The sequence below is a fragment of the Pyxicephalus adspersus genome, chromosome 5, assembly GCF_032062135.1.
Source record: "Pyxicephalus adspersus chromosome 5, UCB_Pads_2.0, whole genome shotgun sequence".
NCBI lineage: Eukaryota > Metazoa > Chordata > Amphibia > Anura > Pyxicephalidae > Pyxicephalus > Pyxicephalus adspersus.
The window spans coordinates 22715728-22732550 of NC_092862.1; the positions used below are offsets into that span (position 1 = coordinate 22715728).

The 16823-nt window shown below is 36.3% G+C and overlaps 1 protein-coding gene across 1 annotated transcript in view; it reads right to left on the reverse strand.

Annotated features, from left to right (window-relative positions):
• Positions 1-873: 873 nt before the first annotated feature.
• The window catches only part of LAPTM4B (lysosomal protein transmembrane 4 beta), a 69863-nt gene continuing 53913 nt past the window's right edge, over positions 874-16823 (reverse strand). Inside the window, exons 4-5 of the mRNA XM_072413241.1 lie at positions 15619-15714; positions 874-5633 (exon numbers count right to left, since the gene is read on the reverse strand). Of these exons, the coding sequence (XP_072269342.1) occupies positions 5559-5633; positions 15619-15714 (171 nt within the window). The 3' untranslated portion in view covers positions 874-5558. The remainder of the gene's footprint in view (positions 5634-15618; positions 15715-16823) is intronic.

Here is a 16823-nt window from a genome sequence, read left to right on the forward strand (position 1 = left end):
TATAACATGCACCTAAGAGGTGAAGGTATTCCTTTGCTTCAGCATGATTTCTCTGTCTTTCCAGGAAAATTCCTTCAAGGTGAATTCAGAGCAGGCAAAATCTCCTAAAACGATAATCCAGTCTATTGCAAGAACATCTTCTTGCAGGCTTTTGGCTGTCTGTATTTGTCAGTACAGAAATCTTCCCAGAAGGACAATAAGGTAATCTTCAACTAGGTGCTATGGGTGTAAAGGTAAGTATATTTGCATTACTATTATCTACTAATAGTAACTACACACTTGCAGAGATTCTGTTTTAGTAAAAGTCCACTTTAAAGCTCAAATCTACCTTACCTTCCACTTAACCCCATGTGCCTCTTAAAACATGGGGGCGTTCCTGCTGTGTCTCTGGAGGACATTCCCAAAGGCCGCAAGAACTTTCTACACAGTATTTATTTATTAACTGGCATGATCATATAGGCCTAAGCAGGAAAATTGTATAACACAGTCCTTAGGTTATGGGGCTCTTGGCTGTTCCTCCAGATAGAATCATTAAAGTGGTTACTGGGCTCACCAGCCAGTCCCCTCTTACCTGGCTCTAGGCTTACCAATTTATGGACAAATTCCACCTAAACGTTATTGGATACCTGACCTCAGGCACCCATTCTTACCTTGGCAGCCTCTCAATGAGTTAATCTCTGTCTCAGACCATCCGTAGGTCACAAATCCATCAATGTGATTGCATCTGACAGTCAACCTTTTCCCAGGGTCACCCCAACATTTTCTATAGGAGGTGCAGATGCAAAGAGAACGTAGCTAGTTATTTTGTATGACTACAAATCTGAAAAGAAAATACACTTGTACAACCGCAACAAAATCATACAAAGACCCAAATTTCATATTGAGAAACCAGTGTCTACTTTATTAATACAGATTTGATGACAGATGCTTGGAATTACAAGAAACCTCAATCACAACAGACAGGAACAATAGCAGGTACACAAGAAATGCTCAGGTGAAACTTGTTTTCATTACAATAAAAGGTAACAATTATAAGCATGAAGTATTACTATCAGGTGTACAAATCTGCTTCCTGTTTCTTTGTCTTTTTCTGTTATATTACTAGTTTTATTTTATTTATAAAAAAATAGCTGGATCATGAAGACCCCAGCTGATATTCTTGATGGAATAAGGAAAATGTCAGATTGGAACTTTGTAGGCTGACAAATATTGTTTTCCCAAAGATAATGCTGGCATCTGGTTATGTTGGTAATATAAGCATGTATGTTTAGGTGTTCTGAAAATGTGATCTAATAGATGATGGAATATTTTTGTCAGTGTCAAAGCTATGGGGATCTGCCATTAGAATTATAATGTTGAACCCTGGTGCCCAGCCTGTGGCCCTTTGGTGGTTGTTGTGCAGCCTTTGGACCTCAGCATTGATTTGTAACAAGATTTAATGGTGGTAGTTTGTAGCAGCCTCTGCCAGCCGGATATCTCTAGTCTGCACCCACACCTGTACACAACCACTGATCATCTTCTGTAGCATTACAATTTTTAATACACATATATTTGCCAAGGTAAAAAGCAGGCAAGGTTGCATCAAAACAAGAGCATAGAAAAACATATTATTATGCATCAATTACCACAATCTTATATTCTGTAGGAAAACCCTTATACCTTCAAAAGGAAAATGTACATGAAATGTTATTTGCTATTTTTTCTCATTTAACCTTTAAAGGTTAACTTTAATTTACATGAATCAATTGATCTAAAATATAGAATTTATACTATTATACTATTACTAGCCAGTTTGTAATTGAATGTTAATAAAATTTGTAAAACATGATGATCACAACAAAAAGGGGATATTCTGTATTCTTATTATAAATAATAATAATAATAATAAAAAATTACATTTAATAAGCACCAACATATTACACTGCGCTGTACATTAAATAAGGATTGCAATAAACAGGCAGATACAAAAAATGACACAGGAGAAGGAGAAGACCCTGCACAAGGGAGCTTACAATCTTTTGGTGGGGGTGTTCAGTACAATGTTTGTGTGCAAAACTCCAAAACTGTCATTTTCTGCTTATAACATTGACTGAATAATTTATGCTAGGCATGCACTGTGCGATTATCTCTTTTATTCAATATTATGATTGATATTGGTGGCTGAGTGCCTTGCAGCATTGGGTTCTTCCCATTTACATAGGGTTACTCCTAATTGCTGTATAGGAGGGACATTAGATTGTGAGCTCCTATAAGGATATTTAGGGATATGACTGTGGACTGGGTACTATGTGAACACTATATAGATACAGATTGTAAGCTCTTCGGGGCAGGGTCCTCACCTTCTGTGTCACTGTCTGTCGTCATCTGTCATTTGCAACCCCTATTTAATGTACAGCACTGCGTTATATGTTGGCGCTTTATAAATCCTGTTTATTATTATTAATAATAATAATAATAATAATAATAATAATAATTCTTGCTCTTGACTACAAGTATTTGATGTACATTCCACTTGTTTAGTACCTGATCTGCATTATGATTATACCAATACACTTGATCTAAATATTGATCACAACACAAGTAGTTTCAGTCTCCACAACAGTTAATTAACACAGTTGTAACTAATTAGCTGAAGACCTCCTTGCCTGATCAATTTTCAATTAATATTCTGCCAGTTATTGATTGCAAATATGGTTGAATATGTACGTGGGACAACGCTGCCAATAAATCAGTCTATCAGCTATTTGTAGCCTGTATAGAACATTCCTATACAAGGCAATTTAGGTCAATTACTTAATGGGGTTTCAAATTGACCCAATGTGATGAAACCTGAACAATATTTATTATTTGTAAATATTAAAAACAGCTGTACTGAACAGGTAAAGTTACTTGAATGATTCACCTATAATTCAGTATTATATTATGTAACACTTATAATTCAATCCTTAAAAGTCCATTATGGAGAGCCTTTAAAACAGAGTTTGGGACATGACGTGGTACAGCTGGCAGGACTTACTCTGACTGTAAGGAGCACAATACAAGGCTCAGGGTTATTGTGGGGAAGAATAGAATAATGTGTCATCTACCAGTGCACAGAGGGCATATATGAGCTCCACGGGACATTCTGGAGAAGGCAGGATACCTATAAACTGGATGTTGGTGGTGCAGGGGGACTTGGACGTCATTTTTACATTACAAGTGGCACTTAAACACTGGGAGAGTTGTGATGATGGTACAAAGTTTCAGAAACTCTGACTCAAAATATCTGGAGGTTTGCTCAGCAGATTTAGGGAATCTATAGGGTATATCATATTATACCTTTACCAAGGTGCCACCACAAGTCATTATTTAGTGCAAATATGTGTAATAAAATGTATCATATTTTCCCATTCATCTTCGGTTATATACATACTATCTATTTTATTCTATTTAAATAAATATTAAATACATTTGTGGCAGACTGACATCAATTCATTACACAATGATGTGACCTTCTGCCCAAACAGAATACCTAAACAGAAATGTGTAATCCATTACTGCTTTGAGATTCCTAAACTTTAGATATATAAAGAATTTTGGAATTGCCACAATTGACTTTTTAAAAAAGAAATAAATATAAACTTTAAAAAGCAAAACTTTGAATACAACTCAACATATAGATTTGCATGACCATGAAGTCAAAGGGGACGGTTTAGATATCAACAGTGCTTCTGCATCTCTAGTAATTGTTGGATAATAGGCAACTATGGAATAAAAATGGAAAATTAGTTTTGTTTAAAGCCCAATTAAACTTTTAATTTAAACTAGCTAGGTATATTCTAGGTACATCAAAGCAAAATGTATCCAAAGTTGTACAGTTTAATGTGGTCAATCTGTCCCCTATCAGCATTCTTGACCCTTGTTCTGTGTATAACAGCTGTGGTCTCTCTGCCGACATGCAACTAGTCCTTTGCTGAATCAGATCTACAGACCTACAACCAGCAAAGTTCAAGTTTCTAACTGATTGGGGAGCTCAGACGTAGCAAGTCTGTTAGATGTCTGCACAGAGACCACCGCTTCCCAACAATGCGCAAGGGAGCATCTCTGAAGGATACTAGCAGGGTGCAATCTTTTCTACATAGGGCTGCTTTCCTAAGACAATTTATTTTAAGACTGTGAGCACCTTTTGATTAAAATGAATTGATAATCTGCTTTAAACTAAAAGCATAACTGGGCTCAGGATACTAAAAAGTCATCACTATCCCAATGGCTGCATGAAATGGGAACAACTAGCAGAGTAAGAATCTGTCTATTTAAATAATATATTACAATTATAAGTTTAATATGATATTTCCTATAAAAAATATGGCCAACACAAAAAGTTCAATAAGAAAAAGAATGACTTACAGATGTCTAATTATTCCAGCCAATATTGTATTTTTGTCTGAGAGTAATTTAACAATAGGACTTGTGTTCTGCTATTCTAAACTCTATCATATACAGATTCCAAATGCCTTGTTACACTTTTAAGAAATACAATTCTCAATTAGGAGTTTATCAATCTAATTGAATGCAGCAAACACAGCAAATGGTCTTTGAAATGGATTTCCAATTTCTTTAAAGTCAGCCTTTGACCCAAAAAATATATACAAATAATTCTTTACATATATAATTTCCATGTACAGGGAGCACTGTATGCTAAACTGCCCCAAATTCAATCACATTTATTCATATTCCATAAAAAGTCATGATTTTTTTTTTTATGAAATCATCAAAAACTATCAAGTAAATATTATTTGGGTTTACCTTAATCTCTGGACATGCAAAGAGTTATTTAGGTCAGTCATGCATTCTTCATGTTATTTTGTTATTGAATTACACTGCGATGTGTATATCCTGTGAGCTGAAATAACTATTATCTGGAACAGAATGTATTAGGATTACAAAGATCGAGGTGAAATCATGCAGCCAAATTATTAGTAATAATCTGGTTTTTGCTATACAATGTTCTATTCCTAATATATAATGCTATTACAGAAGACAATTTATAAGAAGACTTTGCTAAATGAAATACACAAAAAGTACAGAAAGGGCAGAGGTAAGGGTATGAAGAATGATATGGACAAGCAGTCCACACAAGTGTGCAAGTACCCTTAATATCAGTATTTACAATATCAACATGAATTCATTACATGGTTACTCTATTAAAAGCAATGGGACCAGATAAGTGGCTTTTTCAGGATAAGGTTACAGTATGTATGTAGTACAAACACTTTGCACACAGGTTTCATAGAGTCACAATACAAAGCCAAAGGGAAACACTCTAGCAGATGCACTAAGGTCCTCTGTCCAGTCTTACAGGAAAACCCAAATGTCATCGACGTGACTAGGTAACTCCATAGCTGGCAGCGGAACATAGTGCATGTAATTCATGGTATGCTTATTGACAAGATATTTGGTAGTGCTGCTGTTCAGTAGAATATAACCTGTGGATGAAATGTATTATTGCCCCAATGCCTCGGCCATTTATAAAGCTGCTGATTGAAGATTTATTCTGATGTTGAATTTTCGCTGTTTCTTCAGGCTGACATGTAGGGTGGAGGAGGCTCCTTGGATGTCCCACTGCCGCTGTCTTCATATTGAGGTAAAAGGACCTAGAGGGTTGAAAGAAAGAAGAATAAAACATGTTTAATGACATTAAAGATTAATATATAAAAATTCATCACCTATAATGAATCACTGTTTAAAGTAAACCTCAAATCAAATGGTGAGACATTGCTATGGTATAGGGGGCATTAGGAAATAGTAATTGTACGGAGGGTCTGGGGTTACTCCTGAATAATAGCTATGCACTACCTGGTATGTGAGGGTTCCTAGATATGCCTGAGACTACGGTATTCTATCTGTATACCTGCATTGTGATTTCTAAGGTCCTACAGCCTCTGATTACTAGTCTTAGAAGATTTCAAGTGAGATTTGATGATGAAACGACCACACAGGTGACTGTTCTTCTTGCTGGAGGTTCTTTAAATTGTGTGTTTATTGAAAGATATAGTAAAAAATGCAATAAAATGGCATAGGAAGCATATATAGGTAGTACTTGAGTTAAGTACATCCGACATACAGCGGAATCCTAGATATGAGCAGGATTTCCCTGCTCCCTCGTGTGCAGGATGGAGGCTTGAAGGGGGGTATGAATTGCACAATAAATATTTTGCTAAACACAGCTGGGTTGTTGGTGATCTTAAGAGCTGAGCTGATCTGTAGCATTTTGTAACTCTTTAATGACCAAGACAAACTCTGCAGTTGTTTCATTTTGAATATCAAAGCACAGCTTGCTCCAGAAGTTAATAAATGTCTAGGCTCCATAAAGATTTGGTTTTTTTTTTGCTTTGTTTGTGATTAACTCACAAAGAGGACTTTATACAGTAACTGACACCATGCTGTCTAATATTATGTTGAGACAAACATCTGTCCTTATTGCAATAATTAAAATAATGTACCTGTTCTGATTTACATACAAATTCAACGTAAGAACAAACCTACAGTCCCTATCTTATATGTAATCCATGGACTACCTATATACAACCACAAAATATTGAAGTACAGAGGCAACTAAGAACATTAACCAGAAACAATTGTAACAAAAAGAAACACAACAATAGTATGTACATCTCTTAGATTGTAAGCTCTTCTGGGCAGAAGTCCTCTCCTTTTCCTGTGTCACTGTCTGTATCTGTGGTTTTTGTGACCTCTATTTATGTACAGTGCTGCGTAATATGTAGGTGCTATATAAAGCAGCATATTATTAATAATAATAAATATAATACGCTGTCCTGAATAGAAAAAACAATCTGATCCATAGGGTTCCAATAACAAACAAGTAATCAGAACATACTTGAATAAGCAGAAGGGTAAGGAAGAGGTTAATAGGAATGGCATATAGATGGATAGAGAAGGCGGGGGTAGGAGGGTTTTAGAAACAGAAGTGGATAGAACATGTCCTTTATATAGACCCATATAAAGTAGAGCAGACATTGTGAAATATAAGATATATTTTATAACATGGGGGACCAAAGGCATATTGAGAATTGGTCATTTGCCTTCTGCTTGTCTTTTTGGGCACAGGATTCAAGCAAAGTTTTAATTAACCACACAAGGAAAAATAGAAAATCTTTCTTGTCCCCCCAGTTTTGGACTATGGGTGACTTTATGTATTTGGGGCCCAAAGAGAAAAAGCCCCAAACTAGATGCTTCTTTAAAAGTAAGCACTCCAAACTCAAGCCTACTGAATGTATTCTAGTCCTCGTAATATAGCATCCTTTAATGTTAGTGTTTTTGTGATAAAGCTAAAATAATCCCGTCTACTGGCCCGTTGATACTACTAATGCTTGTTTGAAACATCGACAAACCCAATCTAATGGGGAAACTTCAAGAAAAGACACAGCTGCAGCTGCCACATTCAAACTCTTGTTACCATTGCTGAGATTTTCCAGAAACTTTTTTACATTATCATTTTCTATGAAGCCTCTGATGAGCAGGCTGAAGCTACAAGCCAGCAATGCGCCGAGGAATAGATGTCAGGCTTATGTGAAACATAAATCACTTCTATTACTCTGACTGTAGACTTGAATCCCATTACTTTTTCCTGGGTAACTGCTATGTGCGCTACAAAATGTGGAAATGGGAAAACTTTATTAGCTGCTTAATTAAAAGTCTGTAAAAGAAAATTCTCTTGGGATGCTGACTCATTTACAGTGAAAGTTTTCATCTTTAACTAACTGGAAAATTTAGTTTCAATTGTTTGCCAAAAAAAAAGGGAAAATCCAAGCTAGCGATATAATGGGGCTAGGGTTTTAGCATTTTTCAAAACCTGCTTTTTCTTTGCAGATGATGAGAGAGGCCATTTCTATAACTTACTGCAGGTGAAAAATATAAGTGCCTCATGGGAGTGTCAGCCCGCTATAGTCACATGATCTAGAAGAGTTAACCTCCGGGAAAGCCAGTTAACCAATCACAAGGCAGCAATAACATTTTTGAGCTGAGACCAGATAAGTAGACATTCATTGTATGTTTATTAAGTTTTAATTTTTATAGAAAGAACAAAATATATATCTGAGGGAGATGTAATCACAACCACATATGTACAGGGCCAGCCTTAGGTTAATTACTACTATGGCCAAGCAATATAATACGGGGGCATTATACTTAGGGGCATATTCATAAAGCAGTAAATCTGACATTCACCATATATTCACCTAATATTGAAGTAACGTGGTAGCTGTAATCGAATGAAGTTGTTGAAATTGGGCACATAAAGAGTACATTGTCTTTCATAGGTCAACTGTGCATTGTGAGTCTGATTTATTAAAGCTCCCCATGACTGGAGAAAATAGACTATCATGGGACAACCTGGGTCATCCAGCAAACCTGGAATGGATTTCTTAAAAAGCATTTGTTATTAGTTTAGATATTTCAATCATTGAACAAATCCATTCAAGCTTGCTGGATCACTCAGGTTCTCCCATGTCAGTCTATCTTCTCCAGTCTTGGAGAGCCTTTACAAATTAGTCTTGTTGCTTAGGATTGGAGGAAACACAGCCTGTGTATGTAACAAACAAATATGGCTGCCTATTTGTGCGTATAATTACAGGATTTATATGGGAACAGGACTATTTTTAAATTAAAAATGTGCTGGCCTTTGCAGCACTAGTGCAGGTTCAAATCTGGGCTAGGACACTGCATAGAGTTTATATGTTCTACCCATGTTTGTGAAGGTTTTCACCCACATCAAAAACTTGCAGTTAGGTGTTTAAGCTCCTCCAAAACATTTTATAATGACATATGACTGAGGTAGGGACATTAGATTGTGAGCCCCTTTGAGGGACAGCTAGTGACATGACTATGGACTTTGTAAAGTGCTGTGTAATATGATGGCGCTATATAAATACTGTGTAATAATAATATGTATTTTAATGAATCTGATTTTTTTCATATTTATATTTTATAATAAACTTTATTATAACATTCTTTTTATGAAGTGATGTATAATAAAATATATTACGATATTAGTGGATATTTAGGTATGATGATGTGGCTATATTTAGGGTTTTTAGGACAGCACATTTTTCAGGACTAATCGTCCCTCTTTGGGGGTGGAATGGTGTTAGTCATAGTCTAGTATAACCTAAAGTATACAAATGCTGTCTTCCTAATGATGTTTTCTGTTGCCCTTGGTCAGTGTGGTGGGACCGGTAGCTGGAATGTCAGCTGGTAATTAGAGGACAGTCCTTGATGTGCGTTGTGTTGGGCGGTATTTTCATAGGGCTCCAGGGCCACACAGGTCACAGTGACTCACACGTTATGACATTATGACTTCTCAACCAGCTACTAAACCTATTACTATGCCTGACAGTCCCCTGATAATTGGAGTCTGAAAGCTGCAAAGTTTACTTGTTTATTGAAGTCATTTTCTGACAGAGCAAAACTCTTCTGAACATCTTAATTGTTTTCAAACAAAACCTTTCATGAATTATTGAAGAACAAACTCCACATAACCCCAATGCAATTTCAAATAATCAACTTCAAATTTTTAGAAGAAATGCTTTTTCTTTTTTTATGACCTCATATTTTAAATAGTTATTCACATGCAGAATAACAATAAAATGAAATAATGCAGCAGCTATGTATGACGACACCTTTCTCATCACCAAATTCTATGGGAATAAAGCCCCTATGAACAATCAGTTTTTATAAACTTAATATGTTTTTTGTGCATAAAATAGAAATGCAAAATCCTAACAGTTATTTTTAATTAACACTGTATATAGATAAATGTTTAATTATTATGTCACAAGCTGTTGTTTAGCCATTTTTATTCTTGCTGATTCTGCAGGGTTGAAAATGCAGCTCAGGGGGGTCTTAAGCACCCAGAGATACAACATTTAGCAAATGGGCAACTCCTACAACATGTTTTTAGGATAATCACAGTCCTTAGTACTAGACTAGGTAATGTAGGAGTGACCAACACTGTTTGATATAAGTCCGCTACTTAGGAAAACTCTACAAAACCCAATAATTACATGGGGAGTATGATGGACAATGGTCCTTTGTATACCCTCTTGTTAAACTGGTCAGATGTTTTATTTCTTCAATAGTGCTAATTTAAACATATTTATTGGGAAAATGTGTTGTTTGGGACTGATAGGGTTTAATGTTATTGCCTCAAATACAATATATTTTAACCATGTTGTAGTTGAGAACGTTTGGATGATGTGATAAACAATGCCATTGACCCGTGTTTAGTAAAGCCCAGAGCAGGTGGTCCAATTATCCTTCTTTGCACCTTTGTGCATGCAGTGCCATTTAACAGGGCATTTTACAAGACCTGCATGGACCCCTTGTATGAGAAGTCTGCAGAAGAGATAATCAACAATGGCTGCCTAATTGCACTAACATATTAAAAGTTGGTCTGCAATGCATGTTCATACACATTTTGCAAACCCTGAATCCCAGGGTGCTCTTGTAATGTATACCTTGATTATTTCTAATGGTGGAAAGTTTTAGCTTTTTCCCTTCCTAACTCTTGCAGCTTCACAGTAGACAAGTTGCTCATCATTTTTATGGGCCAGTTATTTAGGAGGCACGAGAGGGTGGACAAAAGATCTTGAGTTCTGCTCAAAGGAGCCAGTTGGGATATACAGTATATTACAGTACATCTGGGGCACTTTATTGGGCACACCATGCCTACAATTACCTTCAGATATTTCCATTTAAAGTGCTACTGGTCCAACTATATAAAAAGGGTTACTTGTAAGGGTCAAAGAACAGATATTGTAGTTTTTTGAGCCACTGGCTACTGGCAGGCTGGATCAACCAATTATAATGCTAAAGAATGTCAGTCACCTGGATGCAAAACTGTAGAACAAACAAATTGTTCAGAAGTATGGCAATGAAAGAATGCCCCCTGCCTAACTACTTTGTTAGAAGAGATTCAGCACCCCAAACTTCTGTGACATCTGTTGGAGTTTTATCTTACCAAAGCCTACCTGAATTTGACATTTCAAACATTAGTAAAGAAAGCCTTTGGCTATTATTCCTTACAGAATATAAATGTCTACATAAATAATTCATAGATACAAATATTAACCTGAGCACTTATAATTTGACATAAAAACGCACACAAATCTGTTATGAGGCCACCATACACAATAGCTTAATAATGCCAGAGTGCTGCTCACAATAGTGTCATTGAATCTTCTCCTGAATTATGCAATTGTGCTCAGTGGAAAATAACACAGTTTAATTTGCAGGTAAAGCATGACAAATAAATTGATTAAAAATGTTTAATTGGAGCTTATTCAGTGGAAACTTCCTTAGTGAGGTCAAATTCCTCCAAAATTAAACTTGTTTCTTATATCCCGTTTGCACTCAGAAGTAGAATCAGGGATTAGATTAACACATGTGGCCTCCAAAATGAGAACTAACATCCCACAAGCCTCTTTTAGTACCTCTAACCATACTGTACAAGTAAAAAAAAAACATGCGTAATATATTTACACAATTTAAAATTATTTTGCTGAATAAGTGCTATGACTTGGGGTGGTTCCAACTAATCAGGTTTAGGTTCAGCAAATGTATGTGCCCAAAAAAATACAGGACTACCTGTATACTGAATGATTAGGTTTTTTCCATCAATGAGTTTGTTTTTCCCTGATGGCACAGTCATGGTCCAAGATGGCAATGCCAGGAGTCAGATTCAAATTGTGAAAGAGTGGTTCAGGGTCCATGAGACATAATTTAGACACATGGATTGGCCACCACATAGTCCAGACCTTAACCCCATTGAGCATGTTTGGGATGAGCTGGACAAGACTTTACACTGCGGTCCGACGTTCACCTATCATCAGTACAAGCTCTTGGTGAAACGATTACAACACTGGACAGAAATAAATATTGTGACTTAAGCTTTTTGAAATGCTACTACAGTGAATGTATACCATAATCAAATCCAATCGTGGTCCACCAAAATACTACAGGCCGTGTAAATATTAAGAAATGATGTAATCTGATTTTTTTTTTTTTTGAAACCTCAGCATCTTGTGATTCAGATCTTTTCTTCAGGAATTTCATTATGTTCCCGTGTAAATCATGGCATTGAGTGTTCTTTTTTCATTTATTTTTTTCATGCTTGAAGATTTATGGTATGTTGTATTATGGGTTTATGGTCGTGTATGGTTGGATTTGTGATGGAATTTCTTTATGTATGGGAATTGGTTTTCTTTCATCATGTTTACTTGTGGTTGATGCAGAGGCTCAAACCACAGAAAGAGAATATTTTTAACAATTCTGCTTAATTTTGTTGGCAAAACCTTTACATGAGTATGTATTCATGTGTAATCATGGGATACCTAGTTACAAAAACTACCACAAATACTTGCTGCAAAATTGTATTGGGATTTACAGTGGGATCAAGGATTAGCACCCTGTTTTAATCATTTTATAATACTTTGTTTTTTGCTGTAATCTTCTGAATGGGGTAAATGGAGGGAAATCCAGATAGATGACTGCTTTAGTCTGCTCATTCCCCTTCATTGTTTATTCTAAGGCTGGAGTGGGATGTTGACCCAGTAGTATTGGTTAACTTCGGTTCAAAAAAACTGAAATCACCAGACTGGATAGCTGTCAGACTGAAATACTTGTATTATGAAGACTAGCGAACCAGATTATTACACATTATTGTTACACAATATTTATATAGTGCCAACATAGTACGTAGCACTGTACAAAGTCCACAGTCATGTCAGTAGCTGTCCCTTAAAGTAGCTCACAATCTAATGTCCCTACCATAGTCATATGTCATTAATGTACTCTAAGATCAATTTGGGGATCAATTAATATCACTGCATGTTTTTGGAAGGTGGGAGGAAAACCTGCAAACTCCATGCTGACAGTGTCTGGGCCGAGATTCAACCTGGGACCTAACGCTGCAAAACAAATCTTCACAAATCTTATAAAACAAGGACAGCTCATATATGTTTAAACTGTATAGTTTCCTGGTAAACCCATGGATGGATACATGCAATATTTGTGGCTATAAAGATGTATGACGTCTATAACAGAACAGAGTATATTTTGTGCACTAAGCATTATTATGTCTTATTTTATAAAGATAACAGGATGTATATTTTGTAATTACAATTAAACCTTTCATTATGGCCTGATACTGTTGCAGCTTGACTGCAAACTTCTAATGGAACAGAATATTTATAATTCAAAGTCCATCGTGCATTGTTCTGACTCACCCAACAAAATAAATTATACAATTAAAGAGCAACATTTGTTCCATACATTATGATTGATATATATCTCTGCCAATTATATTCTAACCTTCATAACCCTTTTACTAACTATATGTTTATCAGCACTCAATATCCACTGTCAGGGTCATTGATAGGCCAGGAGGAAAATAATCATTTAGGTGCCAGTAGTTATCCAAACATTTGAAGCCAGTGACAGTTTCTTCAATGGACAGTGATATTTAACACTTGTGTAACACTACAGCAACATAAAGTAAACAGCAAGTCTGCAAAGTAGACTAGGTATGTATTAAATGCAAGACAAGTTTTAACAAAACTTCAAATTAAACTCTGATTCACTGTCTATTTTTCTTTACAGCAACCCTGTCAGGTATCCGTAGCAAGTCCCTATAAAAGAATGAACCTCTCCGATAGCCCATGTCGTCTTCTTTCTCTATGCTCCAGTGCTGCAGCCTGTGGCCCTTTTACCATTCACTATTTTATTATTTTCTATAATGACATTATGTTCTACTTCATAGCGTCTAGGCTTCTTTAAATCTATAATTTATCACCGCATTTTCTAACATTATATAAAAGGGTGGCTATCTCTTTTATATATTTGAAAAATATGTTTTGTTAAGGTTTTTAATTTTTTTTTGACGTTTGGGCAGGATTCCTCCCCTACTGTCTGTACCACTGTGGCAGTAAAGACTGAAGGGGAACTACTAGCATCACATATCCCAGGAGCCTGTGGGCTGCTTCTTCTGCACATTTCCATATTCAGGCATCATCGGGGCTATCCTATAATTATCATTATATTATTTTCAGGAAGACACATTACCCAATCTCGCCCCTGCGCAATGCAAGTTTGGGTGACATGAGAAGAACCAGGAAGAAAGAGGACATTTGCACTGGAGGATCAGCAGGAAAAAAAGAGTGAAGCCGCGCCAACATGGGACTCGCTGGGCTTTGTTTGTGAACAGATCGGGGCATCTTGGTAAAGATACTTGGTAAGTGTACTTTCTTTTTATTGCAAAAATGAAACAGCATGTCTCTTTTGCAATAAACAAGCTTTCTTCTCACAATTGGGTTTTTATTATTGGGTTAGTTTCCGCTTTAAGGCGTATCCAAAACACCACTTCCAGATTTGTCTGATGCCTGTGATCCCCAACACCCTGTGCTTTTATCTTCTGATTCCTTTGTCACCACAGGACACAGCCATGACAAGGGTAAAATGGAACCACAGGGTGTAGCAGGGCACACAATAGATTCTCAGTTCATTAGCTTTGAAGTCAAAGACAGCAGCAATGTCCATCACAGTGTAAGGTTGAAGATCTCCTATGTCTTAAATTGTAACACCAGTAAGCAATAATGAGTAGTAATTAGAGATGAGCGAGCAAGATTTTTAAACTCCATCTTGCAGCGAATTCAGCCGAATTCTTACCGAAATTGTAAGCAAGAACAGCCGGTTTAAATTCGCCGATCGAGATTGAATGCCACAGCTGCATTCCTTGATCAGCTCTATTCAAAACCTCTAGAGCTCTCTGATTAAAGGTTAAGCGTCATCAGGATTTTCCTTTTCTCCACCAATCAGAGACTACTAGAGGTTTTGAATGGGGAGACTTGTCCCCATTTAACCTCTAGTGTCGGGGATCGCACACTGATATATTCAATGAATGCAGCCGTGGCTACATTCATTAATCAGCACAGCCCGCGATCCCCGGGCACTGGAGGTTAAATGGGGGATCGCACACAAGAGGATTCCCAGGGCTGCATAAATGAATGTAGCCCTGGAAATCCTCCTGTAATTATTTCCTGGAACATCCGATGGGTCCGCAAAATCGGTTCGCCAATATTTTGCGGACCCATCGGAAGTTCGAGGAAATTTTGGCGAGAATGCCAGAGGCATTCTCCCTCATCCCCAGTAGTATTCATAAGTAATCATCATTAAAGAAGTAACATTGTACCATATCTATCACTGGGCAAAATTATCTTTCAGACATGGCCACTTTAGGACATGAGTATTTGTCAGTCAAAATTAAAATTTATGTAAACCCAGCCATGTCAACAGTATGCCCATAACTTGTTCTTAGCTCATCAGGGTCACTCGCATTCTTTACATCCTCCAAAAAAAGAATCATCTGATGGCATGTATCATCAGTGTTTCACAAGGCCTATAACAGTTATATGAAGGGGGCAGGTGATTGGGTACATCTACCCCAATTTAATCTATCAGTCCAATACATTCCTATAAATTCAAGACATTAGCAAATAGTTTTCCAATATTCATATTTTAATTGTAAATATATTCTGAAAATACCATATGGAAAAATAGACTCACTGTTGTGTCATTGGTGGTTACATAGACCAGAACATCTGAGGAATTGCGGCTGTTGATGTATCGATAACAGTTCCACACACAGCTGATTAGGTAAGCCTGGAAGCAAACAAATAATTTATTCATTTAAAAGTAGAACTTGCTTCATAAACAAATTATATCAGCAAATAAATATTGAACAACCTAACATAGCAAATGTGAATAGCAAATAAATAATAATAATGACGTATTAATAGTGATATTAGATAAGTTTCCATTGCCACACTTTGATATGTACTGATTCCTGTTTAAATTGTATTCTTATTGTAGACCTCCCAGAGAAAGTTTACTTCCTTCCATACACGGTGATTTCAAACACAAACTGTTTACCATAACCCACCAATAACTGGTTGGGATGGACGGACTCAGCTATTACTACATGACCAGCATATCCCTAATTCCTGGCAGTGGGATATTAGTTCAACATTGTTCACATACCATAGTGAAGTATGGTGTGTGTGACTCAAACCAGAGGCTAACATAGGTGTTTTCATGCAAAGGCTGCAAGAACTACTTATCTAAAGTGGGGAAAAATAAAAACCAGGTCAGGTTTTTTGTTATCTAGCTTTGAGGTTATCTATCTATGCTATTAACCTCCTGGGCGGTTCATTTCTGTCCGGATTTATGTCTAAAAGCGCTACATTGTTTTTCATAAAAATGTATTTTACAGCATAATATAATAGTATGAGTATAATAAAGTTTGGAACACAAAATGTCAAAATAATAAATTAAATAATAATAATAATTTTAAATGAAAATAAATAAATAAATAAATATTATACTGATACTATTATATTATATAGTAAAATAAATTTTAATTAAAGACAATGTACTGCTTTGGGACATATAAATCCACTGTGTTGCATTTATTACAGTTATTTTGTATTGAATGCAATACAAAATAATTTGAAATTCCCGTCACTCCCCCAATGCAATGGTCACACACACCGGCTGGAGAATGTGAGAGGAGGAGGATCACGAAGAAGGAGGCCGGCAGGTCAGGTATAGTTGTATTTATCATTGTTTTCCATTGTTTTAGCTGCCCCATATGTGACTCGGGGTTACCGCTTTTAGCGTCATTGTTTTTGGGGTTACCGCTGAGGAGGTTAATGATATCTACACCTCATCGTAGGCATAGGCATATGTTATATGATTCTCAATAAATGTGT